Raw genomic sequence first — 25,412 nt, 5'->3', positions numbered from 1 at the left:
GAACACAAACGTAGATACAGTCACTTCAGGGGCCACAGGTGTAGAGTTTTCATTTTTCCAGGCAGGGGAGGGGAGGGCAGGGACCCTATGAGCTTCTCCACTGAGCCACCGTGACAGATTCAAGGTAGTACAAAGGTGAAATGAAAGCAACCAGTTCGAATACACGTCTAACTGATACACGTCTATTGATACAACTCCATCTTTGTTATTCCTTTGTTATTCAATTTCTTGCTCGTTTTTCAACTGTCCAAACCATATCTCTTCTTAGTTCCTGTTTTCAGGGACAACAAGGGTCCCAAGGATTGACGTCTACTTACATGTGAAGATTCTTTTCCATTTTTCCGATGACTTGAAAGAATCTGCAGGAACTCCATCCCCCTTCACTCGAAATTACAACTAAATAGTTAAACCTGCATATAACAAACCTCCATATAACGAATTCCTGGTTATAACGAAGTTTTTCTGTTCCCCGCCGTTACTGCATAGAAGCACATGTATTTGAGACCTCGATGTAACGAAGTGGCAGCGGGAGACCCCCTCGAAATAACGAATTTTCCCCGCCGACAACCCAGAGATTTCGCCCCAAATTTTGTCATTTTTGCAGGAGCAGCAACCGAAAGCACCTTTTCCGCCGCGACGAAATACGAAGTGGCAGCGTCGCGCTTGGCACGCTCGAATTCACAGCGACTGCGAGGCGAGAGCGAGCGCATGTGTGCATGCGTGCGAGCATGCGCGAGGCGGGCCTGCATCCCTCGACCCGGTGATCTTGCCGCCGCGGGCGTGACCTTTCCCCCTCCCTTCATTCAAACCTGACCCCGCCGCTTGCTGCAGCTGGCCTAGCCCGCCAAGCCGGCACTCTCCTTTTCATGTTGATAATGCCGAAGAAAAAAAATAAACTTTTTTTTTCAACACGCTGGCAGCGCCACTCTTTGGTTACTACGCAAGTTTCTGTGCTTCACTTCACTAACGTGACACTAGGTGACTTTATACGATGCTACGACACCATCGTGTCGCTCGCTCTTCGTTTCCGACGCCTCGCGCTTGTGCTAAACGACACATGTCCACGCATCCAGTACCTGGCGTGACATTCCAAGGATGAGTGCTTCGATGATAAGCCTGCGCGGGTGCACACTTTTTTCAGATCGCAGATCGCTTTCAAGATACGGCCGCCGCCGCCGAAGTAAACACCCCCCTTCTCGCCTCCCCCGCTGTGCCTAGCGCGAAAATGCCCCCCCCCCCCCCTTCTCCCTCGCGCGCGCGAGATTGAGTCGGCTGACCCCTGCAAGCTTTTACTCGCACGCACAGCATACGGCGTGCGGCGATGATGTTGCCGTGTTCAGACTTTACCCGGAACTTCAAAGCGACGTCCACGGTGACGGCACAAATGTGCTTCGCAATAAAATGTGCTTCTGCGCGGTTACTACTTCGACGGCGACAGCAAATTTGCACCCCCCTACCGGCAGCTTCTTCGCGTTACCACACACTGGAACAGCGAGTACGCCGTGATGGAGACACTTGTCAAACTCTGTGCCGCTATTTCAGTTGAACTTTGTGAATGTGATGTGGACAACTTGAGGTCCAAAGAATGGAAATTAATGCCTGCGGTTGTAAAAGTGTTGCAGCCCCTAGACCAAGCAACGACTGAGCTGTGCGCAGACCGCTATCCTGCACTTTCCCAAATGACACCTCATGCATTGTACACAAGTGGTGCTGCATGAGCATGTGTCTGAAGGTGAGGAAGCAGCATCATTTGCAAAGAGACTTCTGTGCAGTCTTGCAACAAGGTTCCCTGGCTTAAAAATGGCAAATGTTCCAGCAAATGCAATGCTAGTTGACCCTCGCGACAAAGACATTTGCTACACTGAAGAGAGCTAGAATAATTGGGCAAAAGCCCCACTTGCAACTGCAGCAAATGAGCTCATGCTAGCCCAAAAGGATTGTGCGCGGCCATCTGTTTCCCAGACGTGGAGAAGCCTCCAGCTAACACTCTGTGGAGTGTTTTTCCTTCATTAAGCTCTAACGTAGTGCAAAAGAACGCACATGAAAGCGTTCCTTGCCAAGTGGCAGACTACTTGGGTGCCCCTGTGCTTCCACGGTCAGAAAACGCTTTGTAGTAGTGGAAGAGCCGTGGCAGCCAGCTGTACCCAGCGCTCGCCAAGGTGGCACAAAAGTACCGCTCGATTCCTGCCACACAGACAAGAAGTGAGAGGCTGTTTTCAACAGCAGGAAACGTTGTTAGCAGCAGGCGGGAACTGCTGCTCCACGTGATCTGGGAGCAGCAGTTCCTGCCTGCTGCTCCCAGACCCCGTGCTGCTACGAGATCACGTGCTGCTGGTATTTTTGTATGAAAACTTGTGAATGAAGTAAAGAAAACCAGTGTGTGATTTCTAAATAAAATTCAACTGTTAACAGTTATCAATTTCACAAAATGCTGTGCCTACATGTGTTCTAATTAAAAAAAATTGTGTAAATTAGTCAGGTCATAATAAAAATGCTCGTTTCCTTATAATATGTGATACAGTGAAACCTCGATAATTTGAAGGCCGCTGGACCTCAAAAATTCTTCTAATTAAGCGGATTTTCGAATGAAACAAAATGAAGAAAAAAGAAAACAAGCAAGAACTTGCCTCAAAAAAAAAAAAAAGGAAACACCTTTATTTTCCATGTCCGAGAAAGATTACTTGAAGTAATCACAGATGCGGGATTGCTTGGTGCGGTAGTTCACTGCCTTAAGTGCTATGTTCTCCAGCTAGCTCACAACACGAAGCATATAAATATCACCCCCGCTGCACTCACTAAAGTTGCGGACGATGTTCACGGAATCGGTAACCGCCGCTAAAGCGCGCGCGTGGGTGCTTGACTCCAAAAATTCGGACTTGCTGGATATTCCAGACTTCGAAAATGCACCGTCAGGGTTTCCATAGAGCTAATGCATTTTCGCAACCGATTTTTCGGGCAAATTGAGGCCCCAAAGTTCGATTTTCCAAACTAAATCGCTGGTTCTGAGCCACGCTACCTGATCTTTGAGGCCACCATGTTGGATTTTTCACTGACTTGGCTTCCAGTGGCCTACTCTTTAGCCTCAAAAATGGAGAGGCACACGCTATCAATAGAGAGCACGCGCCAGCCTTCAGTCTTGAGGCCATGCCCGCTCTTTCTTGGCTGACCAAATGCTCCAGAGGACAGCACGTTTTATTTTTTCTTTCTTTTTGCGGTCAGCATTATTGTCATAATGCTTTACTGTGGGATCTGCTTTTTTTCTCTAAAGTTTCGGTTGCTGTTTTGAACGTGGTGTGCATGCTGAGCAGGTGTCTCGGTGATCGGCGCCACCTCCTGTGCCTTCACGAGAGCCAAGTGGTGCGAAGCTCGTTTCTTCGATCTCCATGGCGAACTCCATTGGCGGATATGGCCAACGCAGTGACGCTCGTGTCGACTGTACACGGAGACAGCATCACTCTTGCGCAAATCCAAGCAAGTTTAATCCCCTCCAAGCGTAGTATGAGGCAGGGCATTATCAGAGATTTCTTTAGGCTGCACTAAACGGCTTAATATTTTTTTTTTGGCCGGACAAGTTTTTGGACTATTTTTCGGTCCCCGCGAGGTCCAGAAAATCGGTCGGCGACTGTTTAGAGCGCCCTAACCTAAAAGTCACACGTTGCTACCAGCCGGAAACTACAAATTATCCGGATAGAACCGCACGGGCTATTCAAATTATCAGGTAGAACTTGCATTAAAAATGACGGGACCGCTCAAATTCTTTGAATTAACCGAAATTTCGAATTAACGGAGTTCGAATTATTGAGGTTTTACTGTACATACTATTCAAACTATTCGATTCGAAATTATTCACTGAAATCACTATTCGCTTCGAGCCTCAGATTCACTGTTCGCCCATCCCTACTATCAAGCAAAAACGCCGATGCCTGCCATACTCGGCAACGAGCGATGTTGTCATTCATTCTGCAGATTGAAAGATGGCATCACTCATTGCCTATTTGGCATAAGAGGCAAACTGCGTTTCTCGGTAACTAATAAATTTGAAGCGTAACAATACACACAGATCTACCATTCTATGTAGTCGCACTTCGTTCATGCAAGCGCCCAGCGAATGCGATCGACAGCCTTCGATCAAAAACGGTGACGTACCGTGGCACTGCGTCGTGTCGTCACTTCCCACTTTTTGTGTGTGCATTGTACTGTGCTCAAAGTGGTTCACTTCAAGTCGGTATGACCAGGGCTAAACAATAAAACCAGTTTCTTTTATCGTACTTGCTTATCCCATATTTCAGGACCGCCTGTAGTGGACGAACTCATAGGGCAGTTTTAGGCCTAATGAAGCTGCGCTGAACGAGATCAACATCACCTAAAACTCGATGTGGACGGCTAGCGAGGGCTGTAATTCGTGCATTTCAACTTAGCAAGTACGTTTCGACTCAATTTGAGCGGCAATAAATGAATAAACAAGCACAGTTGCTGCGACATTCGTGTTGTCTAGAGATGGGTTGCTCAGGAGCGAGCTGGATCTTGTGAGTGGCTCTTTTTAAAGAGCGAGTGAGCGGTCGTTCAGTAAAAATGAGCGGCGGTTCTTATGGAGAAAGGGAGCCGGTTCTCTCGCGTTCAGAGAGCCGTGCCGATGCGTTCAGTCAGAGCCGTGCCGATGCGTTCAGTCAGAGTCGGGTCTTCTGCTGGGTGCGACTTCCGCGCCATCTATTAGCGGTTCCTCGCAAGAGTCGCCTTCACCCCCTCGCCTTCGGCTGAAGAACGAAAGAACCCGCCGCTTACTTACTGAACCACGGCTCTCTCGCTCTTCAAAAGAGCGCCTCAAAAGGTCCGGCTCGCTCCTGAGCGCTCAGGAGCCAGCCGCTCTTTTCGCCACGGCTCCCTCGCTCTTCAAAAGACTCCGGCTCGCTCCTGAGCGCTCAGGAGTGGGCTGCTCTTTTTGCCTCGGCTCCCTCGCTCTTCAAAAGACCCAGCTCGCTCCTGAGCGCTCAGGAGCGGGCCGCTCTTTTGAAGACCGAGGGAGCCGTGGTTCAGTAAGTGAGCGGCGATTCTTTCGGAGTGAGGAAGCCTGTTCTCTCTCCTTGAATGAGCCGTGCCGAACCGTTCCGTCAGAGCTGGGTCTTCTGCTGGGTTTTGATGTTTTTTGATTTCTGACCGACGAATGGTGGCCAGTGTGGGCCGACTCGCGCTACTGGTACTCGCTTGCAGTGTGTGGTATGCGCAGCAGTCCCCTTGGTTTTTTGTGCGTCTTATGGTGTGGCACCCGATGCCACCGAGGGGAGAAGTAAAGAAGTCTTAATTGGCAAAGGATGGTACCGTTCGTTGCCTGCTGCTGTTCGAACGACTCTCACCGATCGCACATCGTGCGCTGGTCCAATAACACTTCAAAGATAGGTCTTCCGTGTCTTTAAAGGGCCCCTAAACCACCTTAGATATTTTTTGAACATTTCAAGTAAACACGCATGGAGTTCAGAATGCTGTCACGATCAATGATGCCAAACGCTGCAGCGCTATGGGCCGCGGGAGCGCTACACACACACACAAAAAAAAATGCCGTTCTCCTCCCCTCGCCTTTCCGGTATCCCCAGCAGTCGTCACGATGTCAACTGCGGAAACGATGTCCATTGGTTGAACAAGAACCTATGACTTCCGGTTAGTCTGCTAGCAGCTACGCGCGCTTTCTGCTCTTCCTCGTCGTGTTGCTCGTTTGTGCGCCCTTGCGAATCGGTAATTACAGCCCGCAACGCAAGTGCCAAATCGCTCTCGTTCCAACAGTTGTGCTTAGTGGTCTGATTAGCTGCGCGAACAGAGTGCGACAGTGTTGGCCTTTCCAGACGTGCGCACAACACAGGGTCTATAGCGGTACGCTTCGCATAACACGAGCTGGCATCGCAGCAACAGCGGGTAGCCGAGAAGCGCTTAGTCCACGTTACCGGCACGGTAACTCATCGCACGCCGTTTGCCATTTGCGGGCCGCGTTCGACAGCGGTTCTTGCTCGCGAAGGGCGAGATTTCCTTGCCGTACGTAGAGAGGATGAGACCGGGACTCATTTGTGCGGCAGATTCACCTCCGCTCATTGCTCGACGGTGCCAATATCGTCGCAAGGCCTTTTCTGGTTCCCTTCAAAGCTAAAATGGATGGTGCTTTGAAATGAAATACCGACGCTCACAAGCTGCAATATTTTCTTATCTTTGTTATCGCTCTTCGCAATACTTGTACACAAAGAAGAAAAATATGCTGATATTAGCGTCGGCTGCGATGCACGCACAGCTGAGCCCTTCGTCTCCCGGCTGCAGTTGATGTTTTCGTTGCTGGTGGCGGAGGCGCGCAGGTTCGCGGTCGTCGATTGGGCCATTGATGGTGCAGCGGGCGGGGCGCCGGCCGAACTGCCGTCTACTTTGGACACCTCTCGCGCGGCAGACGTTCTACGGCACTGGCGGACGGTTCGCCGTCGGTATATGTGCCGCTAGCGTGGACGTGACCGGAAGTATGCAGTGTTTTGAGAAGAACGTTGGCGATGACGTATGTCACGTGACCTTTCGAGAAGCACTCGGCGAGGAGGGGAGACCAGCCGACGAGAGAGTAGCGAAGGAAAGAGCGAAACGAGCGAGGGCCGTTTTTCTTTCTATCATCAAACACGTGTAACTCCGCTATTACGGCACCATTTCGAAAAATTCTCGCGGCTACGTGTTTGTTGTAGACTCGTGCACAACTGCAACACCACAACTAAATTTCGACCTCTGGGTGGGTTAGGGCCCTTTAACGACAAGAGGTGAACGTACAGTTTACGTCCTGGTCTTCACTTGTGCTAATTAGTGTAGTCATGAAAATGACATCCACTTCAGTGCATTTTCTGAGCGTGTTTCATTAGCACGTCAATAAAACGAGGCCAATGATCTGTTGTGCTGTAATAGAACTTCATTTCTTTTTTTTCTTTTTTTTTGTCCTGGTGTATAATGGCATGATCGCCAGTATCGCGCGTGCACTCAAGAGAAAAAAAAAAAAAAAAAACATGAAAGGTACGTGCGGCAGTGTTGTGGATCTTTCCTTTGATTTTTGTATTGTACTTCAAGAAATGATTTCTACATTCATTTTGCATGGTGTTACAGCTTACTCATGTTATAGTGAACGTACCTATGTGAATAAATGATTAAAGTTGAAACATAATGTACATTGACAAAAGTTGATTTTAAAGTACCACAAAAACGGACAAGCTTCTGTAATGACGATGAAGTTACATATTTTTTTTTTCTGAAAAATGTACGTCGCACTCTGCCTGTAACAGTATCATAAGCATTTTTTCCCCAATATCAGAAAAGAAAGCTTCATTACAACTAAAAATTCACGCGTTTATATATGTAAAAATATTCTCTAAACATAGCAAAAATACCAATAACACGGGTTATTAAATTATGCATATATCGTTTTTTTTTTCAAAGCCACATAACTATAGAATATGCATAACACAGGTTACATGTTTAAGTGAACCGGTGAGCCGTTCAAATGAACCGGTTCATTTCAGTGAGCTGAGCCGTTCCGAGCCGCTCACTGAAGTGAGCCGTTTTGCCCATCTCTAGTGTTGTCGATGCAATGTTCTCACTTGGCAGCCGATTGCACTGTGATTGAGACACTGGTTTTGTCGGCGTTGTCGGCACAAAAGCCCGTCACACTACGATGACTCACTGTCATTGGTCACGGCGTGGTCACGTCTCCGTCATACTAATAAGACAATATAGGACTCCCACTGACACAGTCTGCCAACTAGTCGGCCGAATGTTGGCGTCAGGCTAACTTCTTCTCGACATCGGTGTTGTGCCAGCCTATATTGTGACGTACTGCACGTTAACCGAATATCGTTGTGAACAGCTGAAATTTCCACTGAAACACAGTGCAAATACCATGTCGTCGGCACTGCGGCGACAATATACGAGTTCACGTCCTAGTCGACTACGCTGCAGGCTGTCCGCGCTATTGCATACACGCGCGTTGTCTGCTGCACGAACCATCGACACTGTATCAAATGCTTCCGGTGCTCGCCGCTCGGGTACAGCACATGCGCACTCGGAACATGCAAAAGGCGGATTGAAGAGAAAGAAAAATGTTCGGTGGGGAAAAGAGGGGCACGGTTTTCTGCGCCCCTGGTGGGAGCACGTCTCAGCTACGCAAGCGCTATGAACCTTAAGTGTGGAGCAAAGGGTTCGGACGTGCACATGCACATGCCTGTGAGCTCCCCTTGACGTGAGCTTTGGTTCCGAAAAATGTCCATTCAGCCAGCAAAACACCACACGCGCGAGTACCGCCCAGATTTGTACATCTCACATGCCAGATCCCGGAGGGTAGGTGGCACTAGGGAGGTTGGGGGGGAGGCTGGGGCAAGTTGTGTGTCCCCTCAAAATGCCTCCACACTGGTCATTGAACAAAGATGGGGACCGTGCACACCTCACTCTATCCATAATGGCTCGTGGGCACAATGGCACAGTGCCTTATCCTTCCAGATAGCTGGCATACGCTCATGATGCACCTTGCAAATGTTTGGAGTGGCGAGTACATTGCGCTAATAGTCACTACAGCACCCCTTCTTGCTGGCCATTGTTGTGATGTCAACTGTCGCCGGTGTGGCCAGAAGAATTTTGTTCTTTCTTTCTTCCAACAATAACAAATGATCGCTTTTTCCACGAACAGCCGTGTTCAAGCTGACACCAATGCCAGGAGTGGGACTGCTGAAACAGCTTTTGGAGTAACTTTTGAAGGACGAAAATCTTGCTTATGGAGCATAATATCTTTAAATTGGAGAAGGTTAACGAAAGAAGAAAAGTCATTTTCGGAGCTGAAAATTACAAACCTGGAGTACCTCAATGAAGTATTTGAAAGTCTTACACAGTCCTTTTTCCTATCCCACTGTGATAGAAAGTGATAAAATTCTGTTGGATCGTGGCTGTACTTCCAGCACTCCCAGCTCAGAAGGTGAAAGCACTGCCGAGTGCCTCTGAGCTGGAGTGAGGCACTCTGAATGAACCAGACAAATGTGTCCCGAGCGCTTGATTTTGACCAGTCAACAAACCACACCAATGGACCGCTCTAAGGCCACTCGAAAGCGACCAGCCAAATGTATCATAACTTTCGCCAACTTGGCACACAACTGGAACTTTGGTCACCGACTCTCGACAAAGCAGTGCTAGTTAGGTCTAGCCAATAGGGTGCCTGAATGTGCACGGGTGGCATGACCGTTGTGGCATCCTACTTGCCAGTTTGGCGGAAGGACCTGGCAGGCGACAAACAGTTACCGGAAACTCGCTTTTTTTATGTTCCTAACCGTAGATGCGGACTGGGTGATCATATGCACAAGCTGGACTGACAGCAGCACTCATGAAGCAGAGTTCTGGTCCCTGGGTGATAAGCCAGTGGCTACAGTGAATGCCTACCGAGTCTCTATGTGCACTCACTGGATGGGTACGGTAGTGCAAAACTGTATTTGCACAGCACAGCCTAAAGTGACCGAGTCGCTGAGTTAAGATCATATGTGCAGTATCTGTACTTCACTGACGACCTGTGATGCATGTTGGTCTCGGTAACATCTAGATGCAAAATGCACTCGGGGATGCAATCACCCCAAAACTGCAAGTGGATCACAACATAAACAAAACTCTGTATTTGAATTCTTTGCTGTGCTGGTATTGTAAATAGCAAAGCAACTGATTTTAGCATTAAAATTAATTTATTTGGACTGCTCGATTATCCAAACAATATTGTGGCCCAGTCTATGTAAAAAAAAAAATTGGTCATTCGTCATGAATGAATGAATGAATGAATGAATGTGTGTGGTTTAGTGACGCATGGGCCAGGTATGGCCAAAGAGCGCCATGCCAGTGTTTGTGAGTTTGCAATAGAGCAATGAATTCTGAGTAGATGAGGCGTGGCTGTAAAGAGGCCTAAAAATAGTCACTGTAAAGTGCGTAAAATATACATCTAACGAGGTGTGCTATGAAAATAAAGAACGCATTGAGAAAGAAAGATACGATACTCAAAATAATGTATTTTCCCGCGTATAACCCGCACCGCCAATTACAACAGCCGGGAAAGAAAAAAAGATATCCGCGCGTATAACCCCCGCAAATACCTGCATCCAACAACGCTCAAATATTTGCAAAAAAAAAAAAAAAAAAAAAAAAAAACGCCAAAGCATGCACTAGGCAGCGCAAAGCTCGAGGCACAGCAAAGCTGGCGGATCGATTGCGTCATAACCCAAGAGATATCTGGCATAACCAAGCTCAACTCGGGCATAGCCAAGGCCGAACCTAGCTGCTACCAAGTTCAACCTAGATACAACCAAGTTCAACCTCGACATAGCCAAGTTCGACCTAGCTACTACCAGGAGACGCAATCGATCGGCCGGCTTCGCTGTGTCTCGAGCTTTGCACGGCCAGAGCCTTCTAGCAAGTCACAGTGACGGTGTCAAGTCGGTACTTGTCGAGCCTAGCAAACTCTGCAGTCATAGCAGGGTCTGCATTCGCCAGCCCATGATGAAACTTGAACTCGACGTCGATGTGCGTCAAGTAGAACTTCACGGGGTTCGTACACCGACTAAGACCAATGTAGACGAGCTTCTGCCGCTGTTTCTTCCACAGCCTGTTTATTATAGAAGCTGCGGCGCGGCAGGTAGCGCGGCGGAACTCGGTTGCGAGAGGCTTCTCCGTCACTGGGCATGGCTTAGCGGTAGCAGCTGCGTGGTTGTCGCTACTCTGCATGCACGGCTTGGCATGACGTCGCGAGATTATGCCAGGTGTTCTAGCAGCCGCGGCGTCGCTGGTTGCCATGGCTACGGCGCGGCTGGTTTTTCGTGAAATGCATACTTTTTACGGCTGGCTTAAAAAACAGCTTCGCAGTTAAAACAGTCCATCCACAGATGCACGACTTGTCGACGTAGTATCTTCGGCCAGAGGCTCTATTCCACCCTCTTCAGCGATGCTGATAAAGCCGGATTCACATACGATAGATGTGATCGCGGACGAATCAGTCCCGTGACATCTGACGTGAATCGGATTGCTTAGAAGGCGCAGCTAGCATTCACGTGACAGAGGATGACAGTGCGGCCTGAGCAGCCCTCGCATGGGCGACGGCGATTTCTCTATCCGCTGTATGGCGAAGCGCTTCGCGTGGACTGAGGGAGCGCCGCAGGAACGGGTGACGTACGAGTTCGCCGGCGCCACGTGCACTAGTCGCAAAATGGCGACCCATAAAGAGGAGAAGAATGGACAATCATGAAGGAAAGGAGAAGGGAGCTCCAACATGCAGTGGTGGGGAGAGGGCGGGATTTCCTAGGAGATAATGGAACTAAATGGTGGAGAACTTTGCCTCGAGGTGTGGCAATCACGGCAGCGCGCGCCGCGCTGCCGTGAAGCCACACCTCCAAGTAAAGTTCGCATATAACCCTCACCCCAACTCTACTGTTAACGTTTTTGAATTTTTGGTGCGGGTTATACGCGCAAAAATACGGTATTTCAGATGCAGTAATTGGCAAGAAGCACTACTGCCTAAAAAGAGCCCTTGAACCACAAGGGTCTGGAGGCATGTGCTATACTGTACTGTCACAGCGGCATCCTCTGGAGGAGGATGTGCTACAAACTTATTGGGCTTATAACATGTAGGACAACATCGTTCAAAAACGAGGACTGCTTTGGTGTTAAAAAGCGGTTTTTTACCAAGAAACATAGCATGATGGAGGGGGAAACAATAGCGGTATGCGAGAGGAAAACGTTTCCTTCTCTCTGTTTCGGCTTCCCGACACTCCAGGAGGGCATAGAGGACGGTCAGCCTCTCACCACATCTACCACATATTGGTGGTTCATCACCAGTCAGCAAAAAACTGTAGGTGCCAAATGTGTGTCCTATTCTGAGAGGACAGAATAGCACAACAGTTCGCCATGTTTTCGCTGCAGAGGGCCAGTAACCTAACTGTGTCTTAATCAAGTGAAGGGTATTTGTTTCAGCATCCCATAAGTGTTGCCAGTGGCTTCGCTGTTCTGGGAAGCTCCAAGCTTCCTTGGAGCTTCATGGAGCTTAGCAGGGTTCCCCGGAACGAACATGCTTGAGAACCCCTGGCCTAGACAAAGCTCTGCGCACTCTTGCGCGAAATATGTAATTAGGTAACTTTCGATTGTGTTTAGCATGTTGCCACAGACACTCAGCTTCCAAAAGGGTTCTTAAGAATGGACCATTCCAGGTACAGGCATTAGTGTACTCGATACTATGCTTAAATCTATGGAGGAGTATGTGTTATGTGCAACACTATAGTACGTTGCCTCTTTTCTATTAAGTATACATGCTCCTGCAGAAAAGAGAAATTTTTCAATTAGGCGACCTCTCGCATCGCAACGAGAGTCTCCCCACAAAGTGTTATGTGCGTTTAAATCTCCCACAACTATGTATGGCGCCAGAAGTTCATCTATGCAGTTTGAAATTCAGTTTTATGAAGTTGATAATTGGGAGGGATGTATATAGAGCTAATAGTGACTAGCCTGTCAAACAACATCCCTCGGAGAGCAACTGCCTCTAGGGGCGTACGAAGCTTTAGTTCTCAACAGGCAACACCTCTGTCGGCTACGATAGCAACACCACCGGATGACACGAGACTGTCATCGCGGTCTTTACGAAAAATAGCATATTGTGAGAGAAAATTTGTTTGCATATGTTTGAGGTGTGTTTCTTGAACACACAGGACCTTCAGATTATACTTATGTAGGAGTTCTTTAATGTCATCGAGATTGTGGAGGAGACTTCTGACATTTCACTGTAATATTTGTGTATCCATGTTCAATGTGGTTTTTGTGCTTTGTGTTAAGAAAGAGGAGTTACTTCACAGAGCCCTTTCCTGCGGCGCCGTGATGCGGTGTTTTCCTTGTTTCGGAACGATTGGGAGAATCTTGCCGCTCATTAGGCACTGGTGGCGTCCTCCGGCCGGTTGTCGTGTCCATCGCCTCTTGCGAGGTGCTGGACACGCTGCTCTTGCGAGCGGTTGGTTCGACATGAAGGCCTTGTCTCGAGGGACGAGACCTTTGAGGCCACTAGCCCGGAGGTCGATGGCCCCTTCTTGTGAGATGGCGTCACTGCCAGCTCACTGTGTGAAGGCCGGACAGCCGCCGGAGGCCGTAGTGGCGTTGCCCCCTGATGCGCCACATCGGCAAAGGTGTTCTTGGGCAAGTAGGCTACCCGCCTGCGTGCCTCCTTGAAAGTTAGATTTTCCTTTACTTTAATTGTTACTTGTTCATTTTCTTTTTTCCAGGATGGGCACGACCATGAGTATGCGGCGTGTACCCCATCACAGTTTACATAGGTGCAGCGAGTTTTCACAAGACTCAGATGAGTGTTCATGAGCCCTGCATTTCGCACAAGTTTTGCGGCCTTGGCAGTTCTGAGCTGTAGCCGAATCGCTGGCATTTAAAGCATCTGAGAGGATTTGGCATGTAAGCCCTGACATGAAGTTTGATGTACCTGGCCTCGATGGACTCGGGGCAGGACACCCGAAAGCGAGTACAAGGCGCTGAGTCTTCATTTATTGCCGTCGCACCTCATCTGAATTCCTTTAACGCTTATCACATTCTCCTTAACATTATGACAGCGAAGCCCTCCAAGAGTTCAGCCTCGGTCAGCTCCAGTAAATCATCATCTGAAACAATGCCACTGGGTGGTGTTCATAGTACGGTGTGGGGTAAGTGTTACTGGGATGTCCCAAAATGACACTAATTTCAGCAGTTTTAAAGACGATAGTCTTTCTTGGGCTACCTAAATGCGAAAAACTTTGTCTGTCTGTCACTTGATTCAACCACCCGGCCAAAACCAACCAAGCTACTAGCACTAGTGGCACGGGGTTAAACATGTTATACAGTGCAAAGGAAACCTCACGCCTATTTGAGGCAAAATATCTGTACATAACCATGATCCGCAGCGCTCATTTAATTAAGAATACACATAGGACTGGTTTTTAGGTTAATGAAGGAAAAATCTACGTTTTAGAAATGGTGCCGAAGAGACGACATCAGCCACGATACACCTCGGCACAGGGCGTAAGCGAGCGCCCTAGTCATTGCACTGTGGAGACGATGTACGCGTTAGAAATGGTGTCGAAGAGATGCTACGCGTTAAAAACAAGCCGACTGAAGCCGTGGCTCTGTAGCCGGCTTTAAGCCAACGGTAATAAAAGGTCCCAACAAATGGCGCGAGAGCAGGGCGAACGCGGGAAATTTGAACTGAATTCAGCAAAACTTCCATTACATCCATCATGGGAGGAGTGAAAGGGGAGGGGAAGAGCGTGAGGGGTGGGAGGGGGGAGGAGAGAGGGTGTTACGTATCAGCGGAGGCAGAAGACTGACGTCTTTCGACGTCATTTGCAGCGAAGCAAGCAGATATGCAGCCAATTTTTTCATATTGTATTTGATCACGGAGCTCCAGAAGATCACCGCTTGCCATTTTCGATGCTTTGTAACCTGGGCCAAGAACATTAGTCAGAGATTTTGAGACAAGGAAGGTTGAGATCATTTTCACTGCCTTTTCAGGCTTATCAGAGTGGATGACATGAAACCGTGGAAAGTTTTGTGTTCTGTTGCCAAAAAAATTGAAAAACATCTTGGGTGCGCCCTCGTTTCTGAGGGCGATCGGGGAGTTTAGTGAAAGTGCTGTCCACGAGTATAGATGGGGTTTTCGGCAGCGATGCCAACCACCCGCCAACGAGCCCAACACGGGGACGTGACAGGAGTTCCTGTAAGGGACGCCCTGCCAACGCCAGCTGTACTATCAGCGTCAAATGAAACTTGAACAGCGGAGCGCGTGGCGCAAGCATAACTGAAGGTACAGTGCGCGCCGTCCAGTCATTACCAACGACGTGCTAGCACACGGCCACCAACATTTACCAACCACACTGCATGACAACCAAGATCATCATGTCGCCAACTGCATGGGCTGATAGCCCATGCAGTTTTAACATTACCGACCATTTTCTCAGGGTTATCACTCGGAGTTCTGTACATTTTGCAAACAAAACCAGGAGACTTGACCACCATGTATCATTACTTTCTGTAATACAGCAGTGCACATAAGAGTAAAGGAAGACGTACCTTCAATCGTCCAAAAGGATGATCACAGCCTCCCACATAGAGAAGTCCAATGTTCTTGGGTACCACACTGTTGTTTGGAAAAAACAAGATATACGCACACTTAGGTACAAGGAATTGTGGCAACATTGAGCATGCAAACAGAGGTGCAGGTAGCCTAGACAGTAAAACATAGGTAATTCAAACTTGGTTAATTGGGAATCCCAGATAATTTGTTACATTTTCACAGTCCTGAAGTTTTCCATGTACCTAAATATGACTGGATAATGTGAGCAGTCAGCCTGCCACTTCCCGGTTAATTCGCAAACTTAACTGCAGCTTACAAGTAAGGCAACAGGACTCACATTCTTGGAGGACCCGATTAGTGCTTTCAGTTGAATATGTGAAAATGCCAGGCGGGGGCTACTTGCCACCCCAATTCAGCAACAAATTCGAAAAATTGCAGTGCATTCCTGACTGACACAAGTGTGCTGCCAAAATCACCGTTCGTCATGCCAAAACATAGCTGATGGCTGCCAACGTTGCCAATCCATACTATGGCAGCAAGTGAAGAGTGCCACAACACAACAGTTCGAAGTGACTGAAGGAAGCAGCTGGGGCTGGTGGCGCCAAAAAAAAAAAAAAAAGATTCGCTTCTTGCGTGCAGCGGGAAAAGACGAAGTCAACAGTTTCCCTAATTGTAGGAGCCTTCCCATAAATCGAGGAGGAATTGGCAGCCCACGCAAAGCAGCAACGCTCTCTGCATCTTGCAGTGAACGTTGAGCTATTGTGCTGCACTTCGCACGACATTGTGCTATATGCACGATGACGTCCCATCACTCGCGTTGATCCCTGCCAGCGGCTGCTTGTGTTTCCATCCGTTCCCTGCAAGTGGCCAACTTTGAAAACTTTTCCAGTAATTATGGCATGAAACAAATGCGTTACTTTGAGGGGATGCGCGACTCTCACGCGTCCCCTGATGTTGTTTTCCCTGCATGGCTCCCGTAATCCGGCTTCGCCGCGTAGCTTTTCGGCGGCGGAGTTGCAGCGTATTACGAGAGATGGCGCTAGGGTTGCACTGCTAACGCCACCTGACGGAGGGGGGGTTAGGCGAGCGCAAAAGAGAGAAGGCTGTTCCTCTTTGGCTTGGGATCGGCGACCAACACGCACGAACGCTTCGCGCGTGCGCCGGCCTGCTTCGCGGGACTGTCTCGCGAGGCTAAGAGCAGGACACCGGTATGGACAAACACGGATCGTTCAAACGCGCCACCGTTCGCGTGACCGTACACGTAAACGACTAGGTGATGGTGTCACAGCATGGGGCGAACATATTCGCTTGCTATCGGGTCGCGGTGAGTCGGACTTCCTTGAATTGTCACGCGCCCACGTGACTGTTCTATGCATAGTAATTCGGCTAGCGTGTAACAGTGTATGAAAGGTGCAATAAATGCCTTTTTGATTGTTTGCACTACTGTGTTGTCGTTCCTTTGTCCCAAGAGCATGTGTGAGACCCCACATCTTATGTGTCTTTTGTGGCACTTTTTTTAGAGCATCACAGCATTGCGAAATGCGCCTAAGGCCAGTGGAAGTAAGCTTGCACATTGTTGCGAAGTGCAGCTGCTGCTCAATCAACCTCCGCGAACGCTGTCAAAACTAGTTTGGAGCAATAATGGCTTTATGCCCCCACGCAAGCTTACACCGTTCCGTCCAGCCCGCACACAACAGCGTTCATGGTAGTATGCCGGTCAGCTGACCGCCCGTGGAACAAAACTCCACTTAACACAAGCGGCCGTCAGTCCAGTCTGCGTGCACCCAATGCTGTGCATCTCACATCCAATAGCCAATGTAGCCTACGATACAAGCGTATTAAGGGCAAGATTCTCACAATCGCTTCCCTCCTGCCACTCTCACCGGCTAAGCATAACCAGTATTACATTGTTTGGGGATTGGTAACCAAAGTTGTGGTTTGTTGCAGAGCTGACAAAACTCTTAGCAGCTGCCGGACAGCATTTGAAAAGCTGTGGAGTCACCTCCATATCGAATATGGGGCCACAGGTGACAGGGTTAATGGTGGCAACATTGTTCGTGACTGCATCCTCTGCAACTAATCAGCACAACACCATACATGGATCAGTCGTCCTAAACAGTTAGCAACACCGTGCAGCATCCGAAATTTCGACTTTATTAGTAGCGCGCATAAGTCAATAAATGTGTGCTACCTCTGTATCACGTATTATGACAGGTTTTTTGTTTTCTCATTGTTTATGGAGAACTGTCTATGGGTCCAGAAAGCTTCGAATTACTGAACTTTAGTGTACTTCGTTTCATACATAGAAAGCAACGCTACAATGACTACAGTGGCTCCTCTCACTGCTTGCATTCCCAACCAAAAAAATAGTGCACCACACATCAAAGATATAGGAGTGTGTGAGATAATTTGATGCGATTTTTGGTCACAAACTCTTATGTTGCAAAATATAATAAATACATGACGGGTTAATTCGAAGAATTTGAGCGGTCCCGTCATTCTCAATGCAAATTCTACCGGATAATTTGAATGGCCCGCGCGGCTCTATTCGGATAATTCGAAGTTTCCGGCTAGTAGCAACGTGCGGCGGTTAGGTTAGGGCGCTTCGTACAGTCGCCAACCGATTTTCCGAGCTCGAGGGGACTGAAAAATAGTCCAGAAAACTCGTTCGGCCGAAAAAAAAAAGTTATTAGTGCGGCTTAAAAAAATCTCTAATAATGCCCTGCCTCATACTACGCTTGGAGGGGATCGACCTGCTTGGATTTGCGCAGCAATGACGTCGTCTCCGTGTACAGTCGACGCGAACGTCACCGCGTTGGCGATCTCCGCCAACGGAGTTCGCCACGAAGATCCAAGAAACGAGCTTCGCACCGCTTAGCTCTCGCGAAGGTACAGGAGGTAGCGCCGATCACTGAGACATGGGTCTCCGAGACACCTGCTCAGTGTACACGCCACGTTCAAAATAGCAACCGAAACTTGAGGGAAAAAAAAAAAACTCACTGAATTAACAAGCGTGGTGTCAGCGCGCACGAACGAGCGCGGCCGCGAAGGTTCGTGCGATCTATCGCTTCAACGGAAACTGAGCGGCGAGAGCACATCGCATACAAAAGGTCAGAGCCGTCTGGAGATCGCTTTCAAGATACGGTGCGCGCGAGAAACCGCTCTGGCACTAAGTATGCAGTTAGAAGAGTAGAAGAGCACATACGGCGGGTGCGCGGCGCTAATTTTATCGCCCTTGGTCTTTGTATGGAACCTCAGGGCGGCGACGCCGACAGCGAAAATCCGCTTGAAGTGTCCATATAATTGGTGTTGCAATAAAAAAACATCCCACAATAAATGGTTACGATAGTGCTGAGCGCATTACTAAGAAAAAAGAAAAAGAGCAGTACTCTGGAGCGTTTTGTCAGCCAAGGAAGAGCGGGCATGGCCTCCGAGACTGGAGGATTGCGCTAGCTCTCTATTGATAGCGCGCGTTCCAATCTTGGAGGCTACACAGCGAGCCACTGGAATCCAAGCCAGTGCAAAATCCAACATGGCAGCCTCCAAGATTGGGTAGCGCGGCTCGGAAAGAGCGATTTAGTCCGCAAAATCGAACTTTGGGGTCTCAATTCGTCTGAAAAATTGGGTGCGAAAATGCATGAACTCAATGGGAACCCTGACGGTGCATTTTTGAAGTCCGGAATATCCAGCAAGTCCAAATTTTTGGAGTCAAGCACCACCACGCCCGCTTTCGCGGCAGTTATCGATTCCGTGAACATCATCCACAACTTTTGTTGAGTGCAGTGCAGGTGATATTTGTATGCTACGTTTTTTGAGCCAGCTGGAGAGCATGGCACTAAGGGCGGGGAACCAGCGCGCCAAGTAATCCCGCATCGGTAATTACATTGAGTAATTTTTCTCGGACATGGAAAATAAAGGTGATTTCTTTTTGCTGCAAGTTCTTGCTTGTTTTCTTTTTTTATTATTCATTTCGGTTAATTCGAAAATCCGCTTAATTCGAAGAATTTTTGCGGTCCGGCGACCTTAGAATTATCGAGGTTTTACTGCACATGACGGACCTGGCAAATCTGGACATATTCACCACTGAACTAGCGGAGACGCACACAGAGAACCGTTCGTGGTCCTGGCCAAAAACATACTATGTTGCGTACTGGAAGCACAAAGATACACAAATATTATGCGATTTGACATAACCTAACCTACACAAGTTTAAGTTGTAAAATATGAAACAGTTATTCCGTAAAAAGTATCGCAGTTAATAAACAACTGTGCAGCTGTGCAGTGCGGGACTTCAACGGCCGCAATACAGTAAAGCCTTGCTCCATAAAGAAGCTTAAGAGGAAGACGAAATCACTTTCTTGCACCCCTTATTGCCTTTTACTGCAATATGTGGCCAACGGGGTGCACAACATTAAACTATTCAAAGTGACACTTAAGAGAAGCACTAAATCAGTTTAGACTGATAAAGTATTTTTTAAAAGTAATAATTTCGTTAATTTTGCGATATTAAGTTGAATATTAGAAGAGAAAATAGTTCCACTTTCTAAAATTTCGCACCGAAACTCTAGCACCACTACATCAGCATGATGTCATGGATTTCAAAATATTGTTTCACGTTGGGGCTGCGTGTATTTAGTTAAGGTATCCGCCACTTACCATGTGCAATGCTTGGCTCCTTCATAACACAATTTAAAGTGCAGTCGACTTATAACGATACCACATATAGCGATATACGGTTATAACGAAGAGTCAACTTAAGAGTATCAACGCATGCATTAGAGCTATGAGAAAAAAAAAAAAAACATATATAACGATCCGTTATGAGAAAAAAACCCATAAATAACAACATGTTATTTGCCTCATATCGGATACAACGACTGAAATTTTCCTGCTGGGCGGCGTTTTCCATGCAGAATAACCGAGACGGGGAGAAAAAGCTTGCCTACGCGAGTTTGTATCTGCCACCATTACCGCGCAGTGTGTCCCACCCCCGCCCGATTGCGAAAGTCACGGAGAGCATCGCGAGTTGGCTGCAGCGTGCCACAAAATGGCGCCAGCTGCTTCGTTTCCACGTCACCGGCTATTGAGCGAGCGTCCAGAGGAGAAAAAAAAAAGAGAGAAGTGAACGGTGCTTGCACTCCCTTTCTACAATCTCTCTCGCTCACACGCAGCGAGTGCGCAAATGCTCCGCGGAAGCTGCGGTAGGTACGCCAACAAAGTGCAAAGCTGTTCGCTCGAGACGAAGATGCAAATTTTGCAAGACTAAAAGAAGTACGAGCTTGCGCTGTCGATGAAAACGACGATTCTGAAAACCGGGAGCGCCACCATCATGGAGGCTAGAACCAGTGGCCATGCCGATCAATGAAGAAGGCGGACTTTGTGCGCTAGGCGCGAAACCTCGCATGAGTGAAACCGACACAGTGGAAGCCACTGACATTAGACAGTTTTAGTTTAGCGTTTGCAGCCAAACGTAAACGCATTATGTACGTAAAGAAATAGCATTGTCATCACTGCGCATGCTCTGAACATTATTGGGTTTCTGTTGCTTATGGGCGCTATGATAACGTAAGTTATTTGGCAAGTTTAACGTTCGTAATGTTTAAGGACGCTAAAAAATAGCGTTGTCGAACATGGCGGCACCATGGCTACCGCTTCAACGTGAATTCTCGTGATGGTTACGCTCTCACTCGCGCTGATCACCAGTAACTATTGAAATGAGCTTTCGCTTTCTCTAAAACTCACCTGAAACGTTAGTTGTGAGCGCATATCGCGTCCAATTTCTGAGATCGTCCTGCGCTTCCGGCACCTGCAGGCCTAACGAGACGAGTCCGCATAGCAACAACAGGATGGTTGCTAATGGATTGTACTGCCTTGGATACATTTGGCACGAGGCACCAGACGGCACCCTGTTTAAAATGTCTTCCTTACGTTTGCGTTTCCATACAGCAAGCTAAAAGTCTTGAAAGGACACGCACCGTAACGATCCGCAAAGATGCATACGTTTTACGCACATTTCACGTACGTAAATCTGTCTATTACCAAACTCTGGGAGCACGTTGCTACTGATGATGAAATAGGTGAGGCTTTGATGCAGCAGTTTCTGAGTGCAGAGAGTGCTGCCTCGTTCTGCGAAGAGATCTCCGATGGGGCGATCATTGTCACGACAGACGCACAATGGAGGCGACGACAGCAGCGGCAGTGACGAAGAGATTGACCATGGCCCGTCTTTAACACAGGCCCCGATGTTCACCCAAAGTGCACTGGCGTCGATCGAGTCGCTCATTGATTTCATGCACGCTAAATATAGCCGCCAGTGTTCGCGCAGCAGCTGGACGTGATGCACACCGAGGTTAAGAACCTGAAACTTCCGTGAGAACAAATGCAGATTTCTATTGCAGCAAGCCTAACACATGACAGGCTGTTTGGAGGTATAAATAAACGTTTTATTTTTTGCAGCCTAATTTCTACCACGTCGACTTTTTATCGTAAGTGGCAAATTTGATTTCGGAGCCACAAAGGTATGTTCAGAGGTTCTTCCAAGCAAAGCTTGTATTGCATTACAGATTTCGGTGGCGGCGTAGTCATGTAAAAAGTCACGTGTGGCGCATACCTGCATTGGATACGGGGGTATGAGCCAGGGACAAGAAATAAAGAGAGTAAGAAAGAATGGAGGAAAGAATGAGCAAGAGCGGGGAAAGCTGAGCCGGCGCCGGATCACGTGAAGCGCGGCCAATCAGGGTCGTTTGGTGTGTTGCGGAGAGGGAAAGGGAAGGAAAGGAGGTTAGCACGTGCTCCACCGGGCTTCCTTCGCCTCAGATCAGTTTCGGCGCATGGATGGGAAGGCACGCGTGGTGCATTCCACCGAGGAGCTGGGTGCATTTGAGCAACGGCGCCGCAAACTCGCTCGGGAAAGGGCTCGTCGTCAATGTGCCGATTCTAGCATGAGGGCTTCCGAAGCCAAGGTGAAACGTCAGCAAAGAGCTGCGGACCCCAAGTTTCTGAGCGCAATGTTGAGGCCAAACATCAGGGAAGAGCCGCCTACCCCGAGTTTAGGGCAAACGAAGCGGAATGCCTGGATAGCGTCGTCTTGCCACAGGCTTCGCTTACCCCCCTTTTCTCGACAGGAGAAAGGCTCTGAATGTTTTTTTTTTTTTACTGAAGTCCAGGCGATGATCGGTTGTAACGACCGGATATTGCATCCCCAGATGGGAAAAGAGGTGTCGTTGTTTGTAACTGTCATCACCGTATAGGGGAGCGCGACGTTGCGTGTCATTGCGACCTCAGGAATAGGGCAGGCAACGTAGTCGCCGTCGGGTAAGGGCGGAAAGGCTGAAAGCTGGACGTATATTGCGGCTTGCGGAGGCAGTCGAAGAAACTCCACGGAGCGTAGGCGGGCTGGGCCAGCATCGACGTTGTCGGAGCACGAACGAAGTTCCAGCCGGAGAAGGCCCGCGGAGGAGTCGATAAGGGCAGCATGTGTGGACAGAAAGTCAATTCCAACGATGAGGTCATGGGGGAACTGTTTTAGAACAGCAAAAAGAACAGATGTGTGGCGACCAGAAATGGTGAAGCGTGCAGTGCACATTCCAAGCACGACGGTGGGACAATATTATTGTAAGTGGACTTCCCTATAATCCATTTTTACCGACAAAGAATTGACTAGGCCCTAGCAGACGCTGTTATAATTCATGACGTCATAGCGAGCTGGTTTGTGATTTTCTGGCACACCAAGCCTCTTCTCATCATAAGAGTGGCTTTTATGGTACGTATTGCAGCAAGGTAGTTTACTAATGCAGGTGAAATCATTTCCCTATTTAGTGTCACTTTAAACTAGCAAAGATGAGAGCTTGTGCAGCCCAGTGAACCGCTACATGGCCACATGTGTGATGCAGCTTCAATAAAAGAACAGGAAAAGAATCTTCGGCCACGTGACTTCGTAACACATGACGCGGCAGCTTTTACGATCGCTGCCCTCTGCTTGAGTGCAAGTGGCCATCAGATTCCTGCTGCCTACCTGGATTTGCATAATGTAATGAAGAAGAGGCAGGACGATGTGACAACCCACTTGGTGAGCTGTCATCCTAACATTAATTTCGAAGAGCAAAGAGCAAGCAGAGTGGCGGCTGCAGCAGTGCAGCCTATTTGAGAACGAGCACATTTTCCTGCTCGTGGCTTACTACCCGAGCTACCCCAAGATGATTACAAAGTGCGATGATGGCGGTGATTATGTTACAATGCACTTTGGGTGGTGTTGCGAGACCAGAGCTCCTCTTTAGCAAAAACCGCCTGTATTTATTTGGCACTATGTTGCTTATATATCAATTGCCTTACATTTGGTGTAGTTGCGAGGCGATTTGTATAACAGGAGCTCTGGTATCGCAGGCAATGACTCAAAGCACTTCTTCATTATGCGAAGAACAATACCTCGCAGTGCATTCTGAACCAATGGAAATGAAAATGCAATGGTGTGAGAAATACTCGGCTTTCATTACCAATATACAATTTTCACATGCATGCAAGCAATCCCTCCCCCCCCCCCCCCCAATCCCCCCCCCCCCCATCCAGAACCCAACTTGTGTAAATCACTTACCCCGGGCCACTATCCTTAGTAATCTTGAGCCTAAAGTCGATCGTGTTGAGATGCGGTGGCTTCCACTTGAGAACATCATTGGCACGGCCACAGACGTACGACTGCAGGATACCAAGCTTATTATGACTAAGCTTATTTTACATGAACTGCACCACATGAACAACAATAAAGCCAGTTAGATTAGGAGACTGCCTTCCAGTACAGATACCAGTCATTAAAGCAACAGAGATGCGGAGAAACATGTAAACATCAGGTACAGGTGTTGACATACCACCCATTTTTCAGCAGCACACTCAAACCTTGTTACAACCAAGTTGCATTGAGCATAAAAATACCTTTGTTATACACACTACAGTAGAACCTCGTTGATACGATACGGTTGATACGATCTGAGACACGCTTTTTACTACCGTCCGCACATCCCGATTATTTTTTCGCCAGTGAGCTTGTCGCCAACAGTTCGCCCATTCAATGGCTGTGGACAATAGTGCACCCGCTATCGACGTGATCCTGGACAGCAACCTTGCGGTTCTGAAGGCACATGGCCAACGCATGCACCGAGTCAAAATGAAACTACAGTTTACTGCAACAACTGTGCACTAAACGGTGGCCGCTATCGATGCATTCATGGATGGTGACCTTGCAGTTCCGAAGGCATGCAGCCAACTCCCGCACCGAGTCAAAGCGAAACAGCAGTAGAACCCCGCTGTTACGTTTTTCACGAGACCGTTAAAAAAAAAAAAAAAAAAAACCGTAAGTGCCGGGAAACGCAAGAGCCAGGAAACAGGAAAACTTGAGAAATGGGAGTAGTGTTGAACTGCACACAATATTATTTTAATTCTTACGTGTGAAAAAAAGTAGTTTCGCCCAACAGCCGAAGTATCGATTGCGATTGTCCGTATAAACTTGTAAACATTCTCTTCTTAACTAATTAACAAGCATGGTGTGAGCGCTCACAGGCAAACATGAACACATCACGCTCGATGATCGCAGACACGCGCTGTCAAATGCTGGCGTGAGGAATTGAAGCCCCGCTGCAGAAGCAAGCGAAGTGACCTTCGTGCTGTTGTCTATCGCTTCAACGCAAACTGAGCGCCGAGAACACGCAGCACGCACAAAGCTACGAGCCGACGACGCACCTACACTGGGTAGACTCTGCCCATAGAGAAAGAAATTCAACAAGAGGCGACACTCGGCAAAAACTGGCAACAGGAAACACGTCACCATACGTCACACTATACTTTTGACGCCGAACGTTAGCTGCCGCGAGCATCGAAAAAAAAAAAAAAGAAAGTGAAATTAAGTTAACAGGCATTGATTTATTCTTTAAATTCTTTGCCCCGAAAACTGAAATGTTTTGCGTATAAATGAACTTAAGCTTTGCGACTTATTTTCCTTGCCTTACCTAGCCACAGGTCAATGACGCGCCAGATACATGCGTCATCCGCCAGACACTCCCCCGAAGCCAGCGAGGATGGCTGCGCGCGCCGTTTGAGCGCTCGCGCGCGGCGACCCGTCTGTCTCCTTTTAAAAAAAAAATGTAACCTGGTTTATTGGGCTCTCGGCTGTATTCTTGTGTTCCTTCTGCACTGGGACAAGACACCACTGCACTATTGGACTACGGCAAGGTGAGAAATCTTGTTTCACAGTCTACGACGCAATTAGGCTTACGGCCCGGGACCGAGACTTAAGACGCAGTTAGCGAAAAAC

The 25,412-nt window shown here is 48.2% G+C and overlaps 1 protein-coding gene across 1 annotated transcript in view; it reads right to left on the bottom strand.

Annotated features, from left to right (window-relative positions):
• The window catches only part of LOC119450721 (mRNA-capping enzyme), a 91,121-nt gene that overhangs the window by 9,908 nt on the left and 55,801 nt on the right, over positions 1–25,412 (bottom strand). Inside the window, exons 16-17 of the mRNA XM_037714242.2 lie at positions 23,703–23,803; positions 15,109–15,175 (exon numbers count right to left, since the gene is read on the bottom strand). Of these exons, the coding sequence (XP_037570170.1) occupies positions 15,109–15,175; positions 23,703–23,803 (168 nt within the window). The remainder of the gene's footprint in view (positions 1–15,108; positions 15,176–23,702; positions 23,804–25,412) is intronic.

This window comes from Dermacentor silvarum, chromosome 4 (assembly GCF_013339745.2).
Source record: "Dermacentor silvarum isolate Dsil-2018 chromosome 4, BIME_Dsil_1.4, whole genome shotgun sequence".
Lineage (NCBI taxonomy): Eukaryota > Metazoa > Arthropoda > Arachnida > Ixodida > Ixodidae > Dermacentor > Dermacentor silvarum.
The sequence above is the reverse complement of the archived record's forward strand: the minus strand, read 5'-3'. Positions and strand labels throughout refer to the sequence as shown.